Raw genomic sequence first — 20597 nt, forward strand, 5'->3', positions numbered from 1 at the left:
GACATTGGCTGTCAGCAGCAGTGACACCAGTGCTGGGTTGTCCCCAAGGGCAGGGCAGGCTGGACATGCTGGTCAGCACTGGCCAGGGCAGGTGCCGGACCCCCAGAACAACCACACTGGTCTGACCAAAGGTCACTCCTGTCCTGCCCCCAGCCTCCACCACAGAGAGGCGAGCATGATCCTGCCCCAGCACAGCCATCTGGCTTCCCCAGGACTCACGGGGTCAGCAACTGTACCTGGGCCACGGCTTCCAACAAGCTGGGGACTTTGTTGTCAGCACCAAGAGTCTAAAGCTGAGTCATCCCTTTACCAGCCACAGTGGTACAGAGCTTACCCCATCACCTCTGCACAAACCCAGGGGCTTCCAGCAGGCTGCATGTGCAAAATTAAAGTAAATGTCTCTGTCCTGAGATGGGCAGTGAGGGCTCCCACGGGCCATGGCCCTGCCAAGTGGAGAAAAGCACTTGTGCTGCTGCTTCCCACCTGGGGGAGGCCCAGCCCTCACCAGCACCACTGCACTCCCTCAGGGCAGAGAGGAAACAGGACTGAAGGGCAGGAATCTGGTACACTTTGTTTCTGATGGAAAAATAAAGACAGATGAAAACACCCAGGCTGCTCTATAAATACATTTCATTTTAATCACCTGAAATTAGTTCCTTGGCATCCCCCAGCCCGTTTGGCGGTAAGTGCATTTCCTTCTGCCATTGAGGGCCTCCACAGCACAGCAGCCACAGCCAGTCCCCTGCTCCTGCCTCACCCCTGGGCACTGCAGTGGGACCGGGGGGCCCAGGCACGTGGCTGGCAGAGGGATGGGGGGCCCTTTGAGGACAAGCTCAACCAGCCAGCTGGGACTGCTCCGAGGCTGTCACAGGAAGAGGGACCAGCAGCAGCCCCAGTGTTTCACTACTGGGTGGTCCCTCTCAGAACTGCTTGGAGCAGCTTTAGCCTCTCAAGCACATCAAGAGGAAGAACAGACAGACAGAGGATCTCGGGATATTTCTAAGTCATGTCTTCGGAAGGGTTCGCAGACTCTCCTTGCCCCAAGAAATCCTGAGGATGCAGCTACTTGCAGCCAGGGTGTGAATCCAGGCCCAGGGAGCGACCCTTGTCAGCAAGACCGAAGACTGCAGCTGGGGAAGGGAAGGGGCCTCCTGTCAGAAGAACTTGACGCCTCGGCCATCATCCAGTGTGATAATTTCAGCCTTGTGCTCCTGCTGCAAGGCTTGCAGGGCACGGAGCAGCATAGCCTCATCCAAGCCATGGAACTCTAGGGAAGGACCAAGATCCTCATCAATAGGGAAAAAAAAAATCACATCAGGAAATAAACAGGCTTGCAAGGTCCATGGACTGGGGGCAGCAGAGGGCTCTGAAGAGCACTGTAACACTACAGCAAATCGAGAGTCACACGGCTACACTGACAGGCTCATCCCTACATCACTGCTTCAGGAACAAAGCCTGAAGGACACCAGACAGCAGGGATGAGTCACAGGAGCCTCTAAGGCAGTGCAGGAGCTCGGCATGAAAACAAAACACCCCTCACCTCAACAGAGAAAGCGCTGGGCACTGGGGAAGTGAAAATGCAACTACAGAGGGACATGTTCCTGCAAAGTGTTAAAAGCCTTCGCAGCAGCACGTGCCAGTGGTGTGGGGGGCAAGTTTGCATGTGAGATTTCAAAATATTTAATCTACAAAACTATAATCTGACAATTAACTGTTTACATGCTCCAACCCAGCGTGCTCTGAAAACCTGCTCTAGACCACGAGCCCCGACATTACCTTCGCTCTCGGTATCATCCCCGCTGGCCAGCTCGTACAGCGTGAACACAGAGTTGGTCAGGCCATTCCTCAACACCTGGAAACAGAAAGGCAACACAGCAAATCTCATCCATGTGGCTGAACATCCTCGTACATCCCAGAGCACGGGACATAAAGTGTGCACAGCACTCAAGGAGCAGCGGCAGCCTGGGGCAGCAGGGTCAGAAGTGCAGCCTGAGGGGACAAAGACAGTTCCTCCGCTGCCCCTCGGTTCTTCCTGCCCACATTTTGCAGTGAGGACTTGGACCACACACAGTGACACTGTCCTGTCCTCACCAGGGAACAGCCAGTGGCACTGGGGGCAGACAGTGGCACCCACAACTCACAGCAAGCAAGAAGCTGCTGATAACCCCGTCCCTCCCTGCAACAGGGAGAAATGGAAGCAGAAAGGTAAAAGCAATGAGGAAGCAAGAGGAGAACACTGCAGTGGTCTTTCCCAAACAGCAGCCAGGACCCCCTGTCCTCTCAGACACTGAGCCCGGTCTGGGTGTGCAGCTCTCTCACCCACTGATAGATGAGCTTTCCCCATTCTTCTGGTCTCCTCCACATGATCAGAAAGCTGGTTTTGTTCTTATCTAACCATTCCAGGTTCCCTAAAAACAACAGGGAACAGAGACTGAATCAGAGCACAAGTCAGCAGTAAGGATCAAATGTGCAGATTTCAGGACACATGCCAGACACTGCACCCAGGGGCAGCCTCAGGGTCCAGCCTCCTCCCAGCTGCTCACGCCAACTTCCTAAATATCGCTGTGTCTACAGAAATCGATTTCTCTTTTGAGACCCCTCTTCCTCCTCAGCTAAATCTGCCTGCAACGGCAGGATTGGGTCCCGTGGAGGCGCGGGCAGGGATGGCCGTAGGAACCAGCCCGGGCTGCGGCATAGCCCAAATCTATGGGATGGGCAGTCCCTGCCCCGGCACGGAGCTGTCCTGCGGGGCGGGCACCGGCTCCGCTCCGGGGCACGGACGGATGGACGGATAGACGGACAAGGCACCCACCGTTCTTGCGGAGCTCCTCCAGCACCACCTGGATGGATTCCAGCGGCAGCTTCCCTGGGCGCGGGTTAAGGAGGCGCTGACGGAGGCGGGGTCGGGGGGTAGGGGCGACGGGGGCGCGGGCACCGGGCCCAAAGGATACGCTGGAGGCGGCTGTTGGCGAAGAGCGGGATGTCCTGCGCCTCCCGCACCGTCATGGCGGGCAGGCGGTGCCGCCGGCTGTACGCCAGCGCCAGCGCGCACCAGGCCGACAGCTGCTTCTGCCTCGTCTCGCCGTTGGGCTGCAGCCTGCGGGGGGTCGCGTCAGCGCGGGGCCGCCGAGGCACCGGTAGCCCCCGGGCCCGGTGCCCCCGGTGCCCCGCGTCCCCCGCCCTGATCCCCCTGGCCCTGACCCAGCCCCACGCCCAGTCCCGCGCCGTGCCCGCCCGCGCTCACGTGAAGAAGGGCGGGAAGCTGTACTGCCAGGGCCACGCGAAGCTCATCGCCTCCGCCTCCGCCATCGGAACCGCCGCCGCCTTCCGCCCCGGCCCGGCCCGGCCCGCTTCCGGCGCGGCCGCGGCGCCCCGCCCACTCCACCGAGGCCCCGCCCCTCTCCACCGAGGCCCCGCCCTCCCTGCAGGGTCCCGCCCCGCAGTCCCGCCCCCTCCGAGCCCCGCCCCCTCCGAGCCTCGCCCCTCCCGGACGGGGTGGCCCCGCCCTGTTCCCGGTCCCGTTGTTCCCGGTCCCGTTGTTCCCGGTCCCCGTGTTCCCGGTCCCGGTGTCCCGCGAGGCACGTTCCCCACGGCAAGAAGCTGCCGGCGTGCCCATGCCGGGGCGGGGTTGGCGGCGGGAGTGGGCCCGTGGCAGGCCCGCGGCGGGATCGAACGACGGAAGAAGCAGAGCCAGGCGTGGGGGGAGAAGCGTTTAATCCCGGGCCGCGGCGCGGGGGAAGGCAGGAACCAGCCGCCCCAGCAGCGCGGGGCGGTGGCCCCGGGAGCCCACGGGACGGCTCGGGTGGCCGGGGCTCCGTGCCCCGCCGCGGGACGGGGTGGCAGCGCTAGGCCTGTGCCTTGCCATCCTTGCTGCGCCAGATGACCAGGGTGACGAGGAAGGGGATGAGGCAGATGGGGGCGATGATCATGGCCAGCAGCACATCCTCGGGCGGGTCGAAGTACACCGGGTGCTCCAGGGTGCAGTTGTGGAAGTAGCGGTGGTGGCTCTGAAAGATGTACTGCTCCGCCAGTGCGTTGGGGTAGCTGTAGTTCAGGCGGTCGGCCCAGAGCTCCAGGCACAACTGCAGGTCGCTGTAGGGCCTGGGGAGACAGCCGGGGCACTGGCAGGGGACAGAGCACCAGGGCACAGACCCCCGGGCCATCCCCAGCCCAGCAGCACCCCTCTGGACTGCCCAGCCCCTGTGCCCTGCTGCCAGAGGGGAAGGTCCCACCACCCCATACCTCCTGATGACTTTCCACTCGCACAGCTCCGATGCTGTCACATTCCTCATCAGGTAGACGAAGTAATCCCAGCACTTCTGTGTGATGTCGGAGTAATTTCCCTCTGTGGGGAAAGGTGCTGAGCACGGGCAGCACGCCCTTTCCATAGCACATCCCTGCCTGCCCCTGCTGCCAGGTGACACCCAGGCCAGCGGGAGAGACACTGGCAAGGTGGGGGAGAGACCCTGCAGCAGCCCTGGGGTACTGCCCAGACTCCACAGCAGTCCCAGGGCAATGCCACTAGCACAGTGGGAGGGCAGGTTGCTGCTGGCTGGCACGGGCCAGCTATTTTGGGGATAGCCAGCGGAAAGGGGGAGGATAACCCTATGGTGCAGAGCCAGCCCTGGCCAGGGCACCGTTGGGCCCAGGGGGCCACACAGCCCTTGCTGAGCCCCAGCACTCACCCATGGGCTGGGCTGTCCCGTTGGACATGGCCATGGGCGAGCTTGTCCCGGCATCCTGGCCAAAGCCCTTTGTCTCGGTGTCCGCGTGGCAGAGCCCAGTCCCCAGGAGCACTGCAGAAGGGGGGACACAGGGTGAGGAACAACACAGGGTCAAGGGGGGCAGGTGCTGGTAGGGCTCCACGCACAGAAGCTGCCTCAGCAGAGGCTGGGTCTGCAGCAGGGAACTGGTTCTGAGTGTCCCTTGGGGGCCACTGGAGCCAGCAGTTGGGGTACAGGACGGTGAGCTGCCCTAATCCTGGCACATGCTGGGGCCACAGTGTCCAGCCCCCCAGATGGGCAGAGGCTGTGCAGAGGGGTCCAGCCAGGCTGTGGGCAGCTGCTGAAGGGCTCAGAGGAGCTCTCTGGTGGCAGTGGTCCCTGGGCTGTGGTCACAGCACAGGGGTGAGCCATGACCACTGCCCATGGGGAGCCAGCGCAGGCACCGCCCTATTGCCCTGGGTGGCTGCATTGCAGCTGGACAGGGCTGAGGCAGGAAGAGGAAGCACTGGACACAGTACGGCACTGCCGGAGAGCCCCTCCGCCTGCCATCAGTCCCACGCCCAGCACAGCCTGCCAAGGGCGTGGGGCATGTCTCGCCTGCCCCACGGGGCCCCATGGCCCAAGGAAACCGCCCCATCCATCTTCCACCCCTGGCTGAGGGCCCATGGTGTGGGGCAGCAATGCTGGCGGGCCCCAGTGGGCCCTGCCTAGGCCGTTCATGGGGAGCTCTGGGACAGCCAGGCACTGGCCACGGGGTGCTCCTGGGCTGGTACAGTGGCTGAGGAAAGGGCAGCCCACCCTGTCCCAGTCTCTATCCCCAATGGTCCCATCCAGCCCCTCTGCCTGTGGTGCTGCGGCTCCTGTTGCAGCTCAGGGCTTTGCAGGGCTCCCTGCTAGATTGGGGATGAGCATGGTGGGGGCTGCCCCCAGCACCCACCTGCCACTGACCCCTGGCCAGGCTGACGGTGGCTGTCCCAGCCACCCTCAGGCTGGTCCCATGCCGGGGTAGGTGGTGGGTCAGGCTGAGCCGAGACCCCGACCCTGGGCCCCGCGAGTGGGAGGGCGGCCACATGCGGGGTGGTGCGAGGTGCGGAGCCCCCGGGGCCGCCCCCCGCGCACTTACCCCAGAGCAGCAGGAGCCCTTGGGAGAGGTGGCCGGAGCTTGTGTGTGCGAGCGGTGCCATCCTGCCAAAGCCTGCCGGCTAACGACCGGGACAAGGATTTCAATGGAAATAACAGGAAGCAACTCCTTTCCTCTGACAGGGGCAGTTTGACTACAGGAGACGTGTGAAAAATGAGATTGCTCAGCGCTGCTCTGAAGCGGCTCTGCCGGCGGGACTCCGCCGTGCCGCGCGGTGCCGGCCCCCGCGGGCATTGCTCCGGCGCCCCAGCACCCGCGACACCCGTGCCTCACCCGCTGGCCCGGAGGCTCTGCTCCCCGCACAGCACGTCCAGCCTTACGAGGCTGCGATTTGTTTACTTGTGTATTTCTCTTTAATCCTGTCTGGGCTGGGTTGTGAAATCCCTCGTCTCCTGCGTGGAGGGCAGGCAGCCCAGCAGCGGGGGGAGTGGACGGGGAAGCACAATGTCCCCAGACGGGCGCTGCCGCCCAGGGATGGGGGAGGCAGGGGGACCAATGGCCCCAACATCTGCCCCACGGGCGGCACAGCTGGGGCAGCTCCAGCCCCTGCCCAGGCCCGCGGCCGAGGAGGGAAGGGTGATGACGTGACCTGCCCACAGGCACGAGGCCGAGGAGGTGGGGAGAGGGCAGAGACTTGGCCGACCCTGACAGTCCTTGGCCCCAACGCCTTCCTCCTGCACCGCCCAGCCCGGTGCCTGCCCAGCTCTGCTGGAGCCCCCTATTCCTGGAGCAGATCCCGCCCAGGGGCCCATGTCCCCCAACTGAGGGTGACCCCAGCCCATGGGGCCGCAGCATTCCCTCATAGGACCAGGCTGAGGCCAGGTGAGCTCGTTTCACCCCTGGCCAGGGGCAGAGTGCAGCTCAAAACCTCCCCTTTAACAGCCACCTGTAGACGTGCAGAGTGGGGACTGGATTGCAGTGAAGCACAGCTCAGAGGGACCCTGCCTGCTGTGGAAAGAAGATTAGTCCGGTCTTTAGCTCCCCAGCAGAGGTTCTGGGGAGCTGTCTGATGCTCCCCAGGCCACAGCAGCCATCACTCCAGGGCACCACGGGACCTTCTGCAGATGAGTGGCCACATCTGGAAGCTATCCCTGGCACTCCAGTGGCCATAGGGCTGGAGCCCCCCAGTTTCATTCTTTGGTGGAGCCAGCAGAGCCTCCGGCTGGGTGGCAGGAGCCTCTGCCAGGGAGACACCCAATGATCTCAGCACGGCCCCGGGGCGAGGATGGCCACCTCCCTCCTGGGGCATCCGGAGGGGATGGGCAGGGACAGGACAGGCAGGGATGGGATGGTGGCTGCTAGCCAAAGGCCTGGGCCCCCCACCCAGCCTGGCATCCCCGGTACTCCCGGCCAAGCCCCACCCGGAGTGCCAAAGAAGGGGCTTGGCCCGAGCAGGGTCAGGATCTTGGTGCCTGGGATTCTTCTCCCAGTGCTTCCCTTGCTCAGGGCAAACGCAGGCATCCCCTATTTCTATGGAACCAGCTCCAACTGCAGGGACTCCCCGCCCCGCCTGACTCAGCGGAGCTCCCAGATGCGGGCGGGATGCGGAGACTGCTCGTCCCTCCCCTCGGGGTCACCCCCCAGGGTCAGCGTGGAGAGGCGCCCCGGGGCAGCCGGCGCTCCGCACCGCGGCGGGGGGATGGACGGGGCCCCCGCCGGGGCAGGAGCCAGCACCGCCCGCTCCCCACCGCCGGGGCCACCGGGTCAGGAAGGGCCGCCGCCAGCAGCCGCTTCCTGCCCGGCGCCGCCACGGGGAGCCAGAGGGGCCCGGGACTGCCGGGGCGACTCGTCGAGGCCAGGCTGCCCCGGGGCGGGACCGGCGCTGTCCCGGCAAGCGCTTCCTGCGGGACCGAACCGGGCCCGCAACAGAGGCGGGGCCGGGCGCACCGAGCATGGGCGGGCACCGGGGCGGGATGGGCAGCGGGCTCAGACCCGCCGGGCTCGGCCCGTGCCCCGCATCCCGTGGGGGTGTTCCCCGGGCTGGCACGGGCCCGCTCCGCCGGGGGAGCCCCGCGCGCCCCGAGCCCGCCGGAACCACCGGGAACAGCGGGAGCACCGCCAGGAACAGCGGGAGCACCGGCGGCACCGGGGCGGGGGCGTGGCCGCAAAGCGGAGGGCGGGGGATACGTGACACCGGAGGCGGGGCCTGGGGCCAGGTGGGGCGGGGCCTGAGGCTGGTCTGGGCGGGGCCTGAGGCTGCTCTGGGCGGGGCCTGAGGCGGGGCGGGGCGGGGCCTGGGGCCGGGCGGGGCGGGGCCGGCGCGCGCGCAGTGCCGAGGGGGCGCGCGGCCTCCCCGTGTCGCGATGGCCGAGCAGTGAGTGCGGGCGGGGCCGGGGGGTCCCGGGAGGGGAGCGGGGTCCCGCAGTACTGGCCGGGACCCCGGGCGGCTTCGGGGCCCAGCCCCGCTCCCCGGCCCGCCGGCACCGCCGGCCCCGGCTCGCTCCGGTGCGTGTTCTCGGAGCGCACGGGCCCGGCCGGAGCGGCGCGGGAGCGGCTGGAGCTGGACCTGCGGCTCTCCGGCGTCATGTCCCGGAGGGGGATCAGGGACCCCAGCAACGCCCCGGGGTCAGGCGCTGCCCCGGGGGCTCGCGGGGCAGGAGCGGCCGGTCCCGGTCAGCGCCGCCCCTCGCTGCTGTCCCGGGCCTGTTCGTGCGCCTCGGCCGCGGGTGTTCCGCAGGGAGGAGCACTGCAGACAGACCGGGCCCTTATTTTGCCTGGTTCAAGTCTATGATGCATTTAAAATCCGCAGGGATGTTTTTCTAATATCACTTGTTTCCGGGACTGAGCTCTCCGTTATTTGACGTTTATTCTTTCTGTACTGTTATAGAAAAATGGAAATTGCCACTCCTCCGACATCCAAGTGCATCATGTACTGGAAGAGGAAGGTCAAGTCCGAGTACATGCGTCTGCGGCAGCTCAAGAGGTTCCAGGCGAACATGGGAGCAAAGGTACAGGCATGGCAAGGGCTGGGCTGGGGCATCCCTGAAACGCTTCCCTTCAGCTCAGAGAGTCCAAGCAGTGCCAGGGGATGTCAGCCCGTGGATTGATAAGCTGTTCTTGACTTGCAGGCTAGATCAGTGGGAACAGATGCTGCTTCTCCCTGTGCCCTGTCCTTGGTCTCGGGCCATGCGGGCGATGGCTCTCGCACACAGAAGGCTGTTGGATGAGCCCAAAAGGGCTTGTTCCCACTTGGTTTTTACAGTATCTCCCTGCTGAACCCTCTCAGTGCTGTGGGTTTCAGATGACTTTCTCTTGGCAGCAGGATTTCAGAGGGGGTCAGCTGGGATCAGGAGTTGCCCTAAGCTCCCTGGCTGTTGGGTGGGTTCTCAGCGCAGTTTTGTACCAATGCTGAGTTTAATTAGGATTTCATCTAATGAGTATCACCAATCTGAAATGCTCGGCCTTGTTTGTGTTTTGATGCTCAAAAGAGAATCTCAGGAAGAATTTTAGTGTTCTCAACGGGATTTCTTAAATTTTGAGAGCTCCTTTCTCTCCTTTCAGGCTCTTTTTGTGGCCAACTTTGCAAAGGTTCATGAAAAGACTCAAATCCTGAACGAAGACTGGAAGAAGCTGCGAGTGCAGCCGGTGCAGTTGATGAAGCCAGTCAGTGGGCACCCGTTCCTGAAACAGGTGTGCAGTGGAAAAGGAGCACAGCAGCAGCAAGTGGGGACTGGAACCAGGGCTCTGCAGGGAGCTGTGGGGATATGGGATGAGGTTTTGCTGTCCTAGGTCAGTGTCAGGCTGTGCCTTGCACTTCTGGGATGCAGAAATGGGCAAAAAGTACTCCAAAGGTTTTTTCCTGTGCAGGAATCACAGAGTGGATGTGGGGCTTCCATGTCTTTGTCCTTTGTCTTTGAATTCTGTTTTCTCTCAGGCTGTGGCAGCCTCCCAGGGTGGTTCCTCACTGCCCTTCTCTGTACTTGTATTCCAGTGCACTGTTGAGAGCATTTTCCCAGGATTTTCAAGCCAGACACTGTACATGAGGACCCTGAACACGGTGGCACTAGTTCCCATTATGTACTCCTGGTCCCCTCTTCAGCAGAATTTCATGGTATGTGGGAGGCTGTGGGGCACAAGGTGTGTGGTTGGTGTGTGAAGTGGGAAGTGGTTCTTCAACCCACTTGTTTCAGGCAATGTCTGCTCGACAGATGATGGAAAGTGTTGTTTTAGATGCTTGTTTTGTGGAATCCCATAAGCCAACCATGTGTCCACGCTGTGTCAGCCAGGTAGCCTTTACACATGACTCTTTGGCAGGGTCAAGGAGTTGCTTCACAGGGTTCAAGGAGTAAATATGTTTTTGGGGGTCTCGCTTTATTTGGGTTTTTTCCTAGGATTTTTATGTCCTTTTAAACAAAGAATTTTATTTCTTAGACAGGTCCTTTCCTTTGTGACTGGGTGACAGTGGGATAGCACTGACATGTCAGGGATGAGACATCTGAACTTCTGCTGGTCCCTGTGTTGTTGGCAGGTGTGAGGGACTGGAGCAACCTCGGCCACAGCCTCGCTGGTATCAGCAAATGCTGCTTTTCTGATTTGTGCCTGATCTCTCTTCAGGTGGAGGATGAAACAGTTCTGTGCAATATCCCTTACATGGGTGACGAGGTGAAGGAAGAAGATGAAACCTTCATTGAAGAACTTATTAATAACTATGATGGGAAAGTTCACGGAGAGGAAGGTAACCTGGGAGCAGCCAGCCCTGTCCCTTCAAGGCCAGGTTGGATGGGACGTGGAGCAGCCTGATCTAGTGCCCTGTTCATGGCAAGAGGTGGAATGAGATGAGCTTTAAGGTCCTGTCCAGCCCAACCCATCCTGTAGTTTTATGGTTCAGTCTCTTGCAAATAACATATCTAAGTAATTCAGAAGTCAAAAGGTGGCAGCAGTAACCAGGTTTTCTGTGGGAGCTCTCAGAGCAGGGAAACAGGACTGTGCCTGCTGTTCTCCTTTGCAAGGACACAGTCCTGCCTTTGGATATCCTGCTCCATTCCAGGCCTGAGGTGCTCTGGAGCAGATACTTCTGTGCACAGGGATTCACAGGCTCCTCTGGGATGCTGAAAATATGCAAGGGGGTGGGAGGAACTCAACAACTCTGTTCTGCTTGTGACTTTAGCCAAGAGTTTAATCAATGAAAAGCCAGTATATTCCCCTGCAGCACTGCCTGTCCCATCATAAAACTGCCTGGGGGGAGAAAGGCAGGGAAAACTCTGATGTGGCCTGTCCCCACGTTGCTGAAAACGATAAAACACTCCTGACAAAACTGATAGAAGGGCTCGGCTGGTAGCAGTGATGTGGCTGACCTGTGGTTTGCCGTGGCAAGGAGTGAGAAGGATGGTGGCAGTCCCACATCTCTGTGTTTCAGAAATGATCTCAGGGTCAGTCCTCATCAGCGATGCCGTATTCCTGGAGCTAGTGAACGCCCTGAATCAGTACTCTGATGAGGAAGAGGAAGGACACAATGATTCTGAGGTGAAACAGGAGGATGGGAAAGAGGAGCTGCCAGTCACAAGGAAAAGAAAGCGAATTGCAGCAGAAGGTGGGTTTGGCCACAGAAATAGGCATTATGGTGGTCACGTTTCCATCCTGCTCTGGGTTGTTCTCGCTGTCCCCTGTGGACAGGACAAGAAATCACCACCTTAAAGTGTGATGAGAAGTAATTTAGATGAGTCATCTGGAAACCCATTTCCTGGTGAGATTAGCAGAGCTGGGTGTTATCTGAGGAGGCTATGGGAGCTCTGCATGTGGAGGTTTTCAAGTGCTGGTCTGGCAAGCACCTATCAGGGAGGTGTGGGTGGATCTGTTTCTGTGGGAGGCAGGGAGATGGGACATTTCAAATCCCTTCCAGACCCGCTTTCCATGTATTAGTGTTTCTCTTCCCTCTCCTGTGGCACCTGGAGCTCTTGTTGCCTAGAGGAAGCTCTGGTCTGTAGGATTTTCCTGTGTCCTCGATGACCTTAGGAATGCTGACAAGTAGTTTTGTCTTTGTCCTTGATCTGTGGTGATTTGGGTGGCACAAGTACCAAGACCTTTGTGGATGTAGAAAAGCATTGTCTGAAAGTCCTGCCCTGGGACAAATAAATAGTAATAATGCTTAAGAAATGTTGATTCTTCCAGCAGTACATCATACTGTGCTGAAAGTGATCATGTACTGATTCTGAAAATGCCTTAGCCTGGTTGCAGGACTTTAGGCTTATCCATTGTGTATGGGATTACATTTCTGTCTTAAAATACAAACCTGAACATCGCTGGAATTGCTCTGTGTGAGAAGGAAAGGCCCGTTCACATCAGCTTGGCTGAGGAATTCTGTCTCCTCTTCTTTGTAGGTAGCAAGAAGTGTTCCAAGAAGCGTTTCCCCAATGACATGATATTCACTGCCATTTCTTCCATGTTTCCTGAGTATGGCTTCCCAGAGGATATGAAAGAGAGGTAGAAGATCTGCTTGGGTTCTGTTACCTTTCTTAGCAAGAGCTGAAATCTCTATTTCAGAGGCCAGCTCTGGCCAGGCCACAGAGCTTGGTGCCTGCAGGCTCCGTGGGCAGAGCACGTTTTGAACCTTACAAAACCTTGCAAACTGCAGTTCGGCCTCGAGGTGCCTGGGCCAGAGTCCGACGGGCCCAGGTGGTGATGTAGCCGTGTAAAGTGTCCCAGGTGGGAGAGCGTGCACATCCCTGGGTGTTTCTGTTTGTCAACAGGTACCGGGAGCTCACGGAGGTGTCGGACCCCAACGTGCTGCCTCCACAGTGCACTCCCAACATCGACGGGCCATGTGCCAAGTCAGTGCAGCGGGAGCAGTCCCTGCATTCCTTCCACACCCTCTTCTGCCGCCGCTGCTTCAAATACGACTGCTTTCTGCATCGTAAGTGCCGTCTCGGCCGGACGCTTCCCTAGAGCCCTCTCTCCTCAGTTTTCCTCTGCACGCCTTGCTTAGTCCGTGCTGCAGTCTCTGGAGGGTGGTGCCTCCCGAGTTTGCAGTGGGGCCTTAGGAGCTGACAGGTGCCCAGAAGCCTTTTGTACAGACGGCTCCACTCTTTGCTCCCGCGGACGGCAGACCGACCTGCGTGGCCGTCCCCTCTCCGCGCTCAGCACGCCTCATCCGAGCTCCCGGCAGTTTGTGCCGTAGTCCTGCCACCACCAGACTTTGCTCTTGCTTTGCAGAAGCTCGTCAGTGAAAGGCATGAATGTTTCACTGCCAAAGTCTGGACATGCCCCTGTGTTTTGTTGCCTCACTGGAACTTACAGCTTCATCTTAGTCCTGTTCCTGCGGTTGGTCCTGCCAAAGCCTTTTGGATACTGCTTAGCTGCTGGACCTGCTGTTCTCCAGGTCTAAGGGCTTCTTTGGGAAGTCACAGGACTTTTTCCAGTGAATTATTTATTAAAAGATATAATATTAAGATCACGTGGTCTTTGTTTCAGTCTGAAAGCAGATCCTTTTCCTATGGCCTCTCCTTTCCAAGCTGCTGAGTCCCCGTTGTGGGTTGGAGCAGGGCTGCCCCGGGGTTCAGCTGCCACAGGAGCCCTTGGACACACAGGCTCCCGCTTCCTGTCCCTTGCAGAGTGGGGGGAGACTCTTGGAGAATGCTAATAGTAAAGATAACTGTTACTTTTTCAGCTTTTCATGCTACTCCTAATGTGTACAAACGAAAGAATAGAGAGACCAAGATTGAGCCAGATCCTTGCGGCGCAGACTGTTTCCTCTGGCTGGTACGTTTCTGCGTTGCTGCTTTAGAAACCACGAGAGAAGTGCCCTGGCCAGCCCTGCTCTGCAGAGCTCTGTGGACCTTTTTCACAACTTCCAGAATTAGTTCTAGTCCTTGTTGGATTCAGGACAGCGTGAATGCAAATGCAGACCTTACCAGATGCATATTTTAGCAGATGTCCAGCAAAGACTAATTCCAGAGCTAGCAGATGGGAAATTGTGTGACACATGATTTCTCTGGACTCAGTGCAGTGTTAGAGAAATTAAACCCAGGTTAAAAAGGAGCAGAACAAGAGGCCAGGAAGATACAGAGGAGTGGGCTGAGGGGGGGCCAGGGCCAGGAAGCCTCTGCTGACCAGGCAGGGTTTGGCACTTGCTGAAGAGACCACACATGGCCGGCCTCTTCCACCTGTTCTTGGTGGTGGCAGGACAGGGTTTGTCCCAGGGCCTGTAGAAAAGCCTTCCTGCCTTCCCTGGTCATCTGCCACTCGTCTTGTCTTGTGCTCTGCTTGCAGGAAGGAGCCAAGGAGTTTGCTGCGCTGCACAACCCCCGGTCCAAGTGCTCAGGCCGGCGCCGCCGCCGGCACCACGTGGTGGGTGCGTCGTGCTCCAACACCCCAGCAGTCACCGAGACCAGGGAGGGTGACAGTGACCGGGACACGGGCAATGAGTGGGCCTCAAGCTCCTCGGGTACGGTGCCAGCCCCGGGACACCCGCTCACCTCTGGTGTGGGCAGTGAGGGCGGGTGGGTTCTCACAACTGGAGTTCTCCCGGGGTCCCCTCTGCTTCCAGCACAGCTGGGAAGTTTGGAGTTAGCAAACAGTCGGTGTTCCCAGAAAACCTGAGGGACACCAGCCCTGCCCTTGCTGTTATTGGATTGATTCACTGTCCTCTCCCAGGAAGAAGGAAAGTTGGCAAGAAAAGCGAGAGCTTTCCTGGGACCTGCAAAGCTCAGAGCGAGCCCTTGGCTCTGAGCACTGTTCCCGGCCAGAGGCAGGAGTGTGTGACCAGGAGTGCAGTGCAGGGTTGTGAGGCACTATGAGGGGACCACTGGCCCCCAGAACCACGACGGCCAGGTGCCTTCTTCCAGGGTGTGTTTGGCTTAACATCTGCCTTTCCTGCCAGAGGCCAACTCCCGCTGCCAAACCCCCACCAAGCAGAAGCTGAGCCCGGCCTCCTCCCAGCTGTTTGCAGTGGAGACGCCACAGGAGCCTGTGGAGTGGACGGGAGCTGAGGAGTCACTCTTCCGTGTCTTCCACGGGACCTACTTCAACAACTTCTGCTCCATTGCCAGGCTGCTGGGGACAAAGACCTGCAAACAGGTGGGTGCCCAGAGCCGGCGATACAGCAGCAGGAGAGGGGCCAGAGCCGCTGCCTGTTGGTTTTATTTCTCTGCCACAAACCTCCCCGAGGAAGGTGTCACATCAACACGTTTGGAGTCCAGGGTGTAACTCTGCAGCAGTGCTGCTGTTGACAGAGCAAGCCCTCTGTGCCAGTGCTGTGGGTTCCCTCCCGTGTGTTGCAGCCGGGCAAGCAGGCGCTCGTTTCCCAGGCAGGAGGAGCACATGGGCAGGGAAACAGGGCAAAGCTGCTGCTCACTGGGCCTGGGACTGGGAGCCCCGCTGTGTGTGCTTGCTCACACTCTCTGATTATGCTTTTGATAGAACAACTGAAGTGCACTGAACCTGTTTCGTCTTTTTGCTTCTGTTCTCTGGTAGGTCTTTCAGTTTGCCGTGAAGGAATCACTTATAACAAAACTGCCAACAAATGAATTAATGAATCCATCCCAGAAGAAGAAAAGGAAGCACAGGCAAGTGTTGGACAAGCTTGTTTTGTTCTTTAAATGCAACCAGATCCACTCCTTTTTGTGCCAACGCATTCCTGGTAATCCCCATCTGGCTCCCATCTGTGCACACATCCTGCTGTCACACGGGACTGCTGGTGCTGCCACTGGGTGCTGGCCCTGGCCCAGCTCGAGGGCTGCTGCCCTTGCTGGAGGCTCGGTGGTTCTGGGGTCTCGGTGGCCCTGTGGCCCTGGGCTCAGCCCAAAGACAGGGCATTGCTGGCTGCAGCCTCTGCTGCCACTGCCCTAACAGCAGCCTCATCCTCAGCTCCCCAACCTGTGACCCACTTTCTGTGCTGATCCCAGTGTGTCCAGTATTATTCTGGCTCTGGTGTTTGCCTTAAAAAGCTTCTGCTGCAGCTGCATTGCTCTCATCTTTCTCCATTTTATGGCGGCTGCTGATCACTAATGCATGAACCTGCCAAGCCTGTCTCTGCTGTGCTGGCTGCTGGTTCAGAGCAGTCCTGGCCGGCTCTCCCTGATGGCTCATGCATCCCCTCAACCTTTTCTGCTCCTTTTCCAGGCTGTGGGCTGCACACTGCAGGAAGATCCAGCTGAAGAAAGGTAGTGTTGGCTGTGGCTGTGTCATGGGAGGTTTGTGAGGGTCGAGTTCTCCAGCTCTGACTGCCACAGCGGGACAGCCACGTCCTGCTCACCATCCTGGCAGCTCTGCAGTGCAGAGAGGAGCAGCTCTGCCCAGTCAGGCTCCCTGGGGTGCTGGGGGCATTGTGACCGTGCCAGTGCCTGCTGAGGCCACACTTCTGGTGGGGTTTGCTGCAGCCAGGGGGAGGCTGAGAGCTGGTGTGCAGCCCTGCTGTACACTGGGCTGTGGTCAGTGAGCACAGCCTTGTGCCTGTGGGAGCCCTCACCAGTGCAGGCAGATGAGAAGCTTGCACCTTCTCTGCTCCAGTGCCCTGCATGTGCTACTTTGAAAAGATTCCTGCAACGTACAGCTTCTAATCCGGGCATTTCTCATCTTGCTCTAGATAATTCACCAACCCAGGTGTACAACTACCAACCCTGTGACCATCCAGAACATCCCTGTGACAGCTCCTGCCCTTGCATCATGACTCAGAATTTCTGTGAGAAGTTCTGCCAGTGCAACCCTGACTGTAAGGAGAGGCCGAGGACTATTGGGCAGGAAAGCAGCCAGGTCTCCTGGCACAGAGCAGAGGGAGGGTGCAGAGCTGGGGCATGCCAGGGGCCTGCTTTATTCCTGCACTCACTGCTCTGTCCATCTGCAGCAGTTTGATTAGCAGCTCTTAAAGTCCAAAGGGAAATAGTTCCATGCTGCCCTGCAACTCTTGGCAGCTGAGAGACGCTGCTGTTAGAGGATGCTCATCAGGGTATCTGTATCCCATGGGTGCTCTGCTGCTGGTCCCCTGTGAGCAGGATGTGTGACCAGCATTTAGGATGGGCATTGGGTCACTGCTCTGCCATGTTTGTTTTTCGTGTCTGGGCTTTCACTCCCAGCTCTGCAATGGAAGCAACAGCCAGGCTTTGTTCTCTCCCTGCCCAGGCCCTGCCGGGGTGAGACCTGGCTAGGGGAGGAACATCTGGGGCAGGGACCCTGCGTGGCCCCTCTGTTCTCTGCCAAACCTCACAGTGCAAACCCGTGGGCTGTGTCACTGCAGGTCAGAACCGCTTCCCGGGCTGCCGCTGTAAGACCCAGTGCAACACCAAGCAGTGCCCGTGCTACCTGGCTGTGCGGGAGTGCGACCCCGACCTCTGCCTCACCTGCGGCGCTTCGGAGCACTGGGACTGCAAGGTGGTCTCCTGCAAGAACTGCAGCATCCAGCGAGGTCTCAAAAAGGTATTGGCAGCAGCATGGCAGGGGCTGCCTCGGGGCTGATACACAGCTGCTGCTGCTGTGTGGGAGGGGGGCATGAGGCCCCCGCAGCTGCCTGAGTGCTGAGGTCTGGAAGAGAAGCTGCTCTGCCCCGGGCTTCTGCAGCACTTACTCTGGAGTGGGGACTGTGGATGTGAAAATCAGGAGACGTGAGTTACGTGAGGAAGGGTTGAGAGCAAGTGAGTGTAAAAAAAAGTGGCTCCAGAGAAAGGTTTAGTCTTGAATTCTGCTGGTCAGGGCAAGGGATTTTGCATTAAAAAAAAAAAAAAATCAGAGAAAGTTGCAAATTAGTGTGTGTCAAGTCCTGTGCAGCTCCATAAAATGGTGTAAGTCTGTAGGGAGCCATGTGTCACCATAACAAGGGGATGGACACTGACTCCCCTCTGCCCCTGTGATCTGGGTGCTGTGAGGTGCTGTACCTGCCAACCCTTCCTTTCACCTTGGTTCCAGCATTTGTTGCTGGCCCCGTCGGACGTGGCTGGCTGGGGCACGTTCATCAAGGAGGCTGTGCAGAAGAACGAGTTCATCTCCGAGTACTGTGGGGAGGTCAGTGCTGCTGTGCTGGGTGCACGGGGGTCTGCCTGTGGGGGGAGGGCTTCCTTCAGCCATGGGGACAGCAGGGACAGCTGCCTTCCCCAGCTCTGCCGTGGCCATGGGCTCACTCTGACCGGGTTTGGAGAGTGAGTCTTGTGCTATTTCAGAACACATCTCAGTACCTCTGGCCCTCCACTGTGGAGGAGCGTGTTCTATGTGTGCTGCTCCCTGGGAACCCTGCTCTGGCCTCTGCCCCATCCCTGGGAGCCCTGGCAAGCTCCTGCCTGTGAGGTGGGAGGGAGGGCAGGAGCGTTTTTCCAGGAGGCAGGTGAGTGCCTGGCTCACCCCTCAGCTGCTGAGTCTTTCAAGGTGTTCTCCCTCTACAGCTCATTTCCCAGGACGAGGCTGACCGGCGTGGAAAGGTCTATGACAAGTACATGTCCAGCTTCCTCTTCAACCTCAACAATGGTAATTCCCTGGGGCTGCCAGGGCTGGAGAGGCCAGGGCTGCTGGCCAGGCAGGCAGGCTCAGCCCAGGTGACAGGCCTGGCCTTACACCACAGTTTTCTTCTTTTTTTTCTTTTTTTTTTTTTTTAAATAGATTTTGTTGTTGACGCCACCCGCAAAGGAAATAAAATCCGCTTTGCTAACCACTCGGTGAACCCCAATTGCTATGCCAAAGGTGAGATCCCCCTGCCCATTCAGACCAGGCAGGGTACAGTGCTGTGAGAGCTCTGGTCCAATCTGGGGCTGCCCGTCTCTGATATCATCTCTCTGGTTGCAGTTGTAATGGTGAACGGAGACCACCGGATTGGCATCTTCGCTAAGAGAGCCATCCAGGCAGGAGAGGAGCTCTTCTTTGACTACAGGTACCTTGGACAGCAGGGGAGTGGGCTGCAGGGGTGACCCCACCTTCTGTAGAGGTTTGTGGGGACTGTGGGAGGTCATTGCTGCAGCTGTGACTTCCTGTCTTGCAGGTACAGCCAGGCAGATGCCCTGAAGTACGTTGGCATAGAGAGGGAGACAGACATCATCTAGGCCCGGGGGCAGTCCCGGCACACCTTGCTGCTGCACCTTGTAAGCAATGCCATGTTTGCTTCACGCTGACATGACTGCTGCTGTTCCCACTGCTGTGTGTGTCACAAGTGCTACTTTCCATCCAGACACCCAGAGAGACTCAGGGCAGGAGTGTGAGCAGTGCCTGTGCCCCAGCTGCTGTCCCAAGGTGGTTTCCCCTCTGCCCCAGCTGGCTGGGGCACAGGAACCACCCAGCCATGGCTGGAGTTGGCACCAAGGGATACCTGGGGATGGGAGAGCAGCACTATGCAACACGTCACTTTGAATAGGGATGCCACTGAGCTGGGTAGAGACAATGTTAAAGTCAGTGCCCATGGTGGCCCAGGGAAGGCTCCTCGGAAACCTGCCTTGGGCTTTGTGATCCTCTGGCCCTGAGGATAAAGGGGAAATATTCTCTGGTGGGGTGAGGTTTGGCCTTAGCGCCCAATGCAAAAAGGAAAGAAAAAAGCACTTTAAACTAATCCCCAGCTGGTGGCTGGGCCCTGTGTTTCATGCTGGGTATGGAGGGACTGCAGGCATCCTGGGCGACCTGCATCTGTCAGCACCTTTGCAGGGACATTGCTCTGGGTTTGGAACAGGGCAGGCTGATGGGGCCTGGCATGACCTGAAGGTTGGGGCTGTCCCCTGAGAGGCACATGTGCTGCCAGCTACCTGCCCAGCCTGGTGCTGGGTGCTGGGCCATGCTCTGCCCAATGTCCAGGGCTGGGTTCCCAGGATGGTGCAGGGAGCCTGGCCAAGCCCTGGCCTGGCACCGAGGGGGCTGGGGCTCCCCAGCCCCCTTCCAGCTGTGTGGTACAAGAACACAGAGAGCTGCTGTGTCTGCCTGGGAGCCAAGCTCTCCCTGGCCCAGCCCTCACCATGCTTCCCCAGTCCCCTGCCACGGCAGGCCAGGCTGTCTGTCCATCCTTCCCACTGTCCATGATGCCCTCCTGGAGCTTGGAGGTGTTTGGGTTTGTCTGGAGCAGTGCTTGTACCCCAGCACCTGCCTGAGCCCTGCTCCCTGCCTCCTCCGTCCGCCTGGCTCCCCTCAACCCTGCTCTCGGCTCAGCGTCTTCTGCCACTTCGGCCATAGCTGCACTATGCCAGGCTTTTGTCTGTGGTTTGTTGACGGTGAATAATGGTAATAATAATGCACTTTAAATAACATGGCTTGTAGCCTTTGTCATAATAAAGTGGTAGCGAAGACCCTCCCCTGCTTGCTGGTCTCTGTTGCCTCGGGAGCAGCTGGCAGCAGCCTGTTCCCTGCCTGTCCCCTGCCTGTCCCCTGCCTGCTGGGCTCAGCCCAGCCATGGCTCCTCAGAGCCCAGGGGGAATCCCGAGTGGTCAGGAACTGCCAGCTGCCCAAATCACACTGGCTCAGGGTGGGGAGGGGACAGAGGTGTGTGGCAGGGAAAGCAGGACACAATGTGTGTGTGCAGCAGCAGCTGAGCTGCCTCTAGCCCTGGCTAATTACACCCTGCAATCCCATTCCAGGAGCAGGAATTGCTGGTGTCTGTGTGGTCCCTCTCCTGGTGCAGGCTAAGCTAGGGTGGGTGGAGAGGATCTGCCTGGGCTGCCAAGGGGAAGGCTGGGGAGTGTCAAACGCCGTCATTCTGCCTTTATTTGATTATCCTCACATCTCATTCAACAGAACAGGATTTTTAAAAATAAAGTGCCCAGTGGAGCCAGGCCTTTGGGTAGATAAATGCGTTTCTGTAACATCGTCTTACCACAACACAGCGAGTGAACAGGAGCTTTCCC

At 59.0% G+C, this 20597-nt stretch overlaps 3 protein-coding genes across 5 annotated transcripts; 1 reads left to right on the forward strand and 2 right to left on the reverse strand.

The window, feature by feature from the left end:
* Window positions 1–613: 613 nt before the first annotated feature.
* VPS25 (vacuolar protein sorting 25 homolog) lies at window positions 614–3369 on the reverse strand. The gene is made up of 6 exons (XM_051794763.1): window positions 3245–3369; window positions 2952–3097; window positions 2813–2866; window positions 2320–2408; window positions 1777–1852; window positions 614–1267 (listed from the first exon to the last, which is right to left on the reverse strand). Exons 1-6 carry the CDS (start codon window positions 3307–3309, stop codon window positions 1155–1157), a joined length of 543 nt encoding a protein of 180 aa, XP_051650723.1. The 5' UTR covers window positions 3310–3369; the 3' UTR covers window positions 614–1154.
* A 184-nt stretch (window positions 3370–3553) lies between these two features.
* Window positions 3554–6349, reverse strand: RAMP2 (receptor activity modifying protein 2). 2 transcript variants are annotated; one of them, XM_051794765.1, is made up of 5 exons: window positions 6139–6349; window positions 5848–5998; window positions 4686–4796; window positions 4243–4345; window positions 3554–4101 (listed from the first exon to the last, which is right to left on the reverse strand). In XM_051794765.1, the coding sequence occupies exons 2-5, from the start codon at window positions 5906–5908 to the stop codon at window positions 3846–3848; spliced, it is 531 nt and encodes a 176-aa protein (XP_051650725.1). In that variant the 5' UTR covers window positions 5909–5998; window positions 6139–6349; the 3' UTR covers window positions 3554–3845. The 2 variants fall into 2 exon arrangements, with proteins under 2 accessions (XP_051650725.1, XP_051650724.1); XM_051794764.1 differs by lacking the exon at window positions 6139–6349 and having other exon boundaries at window positions 5848–6053.
* A 1773-nt stretch (window positions 6350–8122) lies between these two features.
* On the forward strand, window positions 8123–20588 carry EZH1 (enhancer of zeste 1 polycomb repressive complex 2 subunit). 2 transcript variants are annotated; one of them, XM_051794749.1, is made up of 21 exons: window positions 8138–8179; window positions 8693–8813; window positions 9367–9495; window positions 9797–9916; window positions 10420–10540; window positions 11222–11395; window positions 12183–12285; window positions 12552–12715; window positions 13469–13560; window positions 14071–14245; window positions 14681–14877; window positions 15274–15365; window positions 15922–15962; window positions 16385–16510; window positions 17033–17211; window positions 17698–17793; window positions 18168–18249; window positions 18382–18462; window positions 18565–18649; window positions 18758–18857; window positions 20488–20588. In XM_051794749.1, the coding sequence occupies exons 1-20, from the start codon at window positions 8169–8171 to the stop codon at window positions 18816–18818; spliced, it is 2250 nt and encodes a 749-aa protein (XP_051650709.1). In that variant the 5' UTR covers window positions 8138–8168; the 3' UTR covers window positions 18819–18857; window positions 20488–20588. The 2 variants fall into 2 exon arrangements, with proteins under 2 accessions (XP_051650708.1, XP_051650709.1); XM_051794748.1 differs by lacking the exon at window positions 20488–20588 and having other exon boundaries at window positions 8123–8179; window positions 18758–20047.
* The last annotated feature ends 9 nt before the right edge of the window (window positions 20589–20597 follow it).

The sequence above is a fragment of the Manacus candei genome, unplaced genomic scaffold (assembly GCF_025592945.1).
Source record: "Manacus candei isolate 608988 ecotype Guabito, Panama unplaced genomic scaffold, ASM2559294v1 h1tg000040l, whole genome shotgun sequence".
Classification (NCBI taxonomy): domain Eukaryota; kingdom Metazoa; phylum Chordata; class Aves; order Passeriformes; family Pipridae; genus Manacus; species Manacus candei.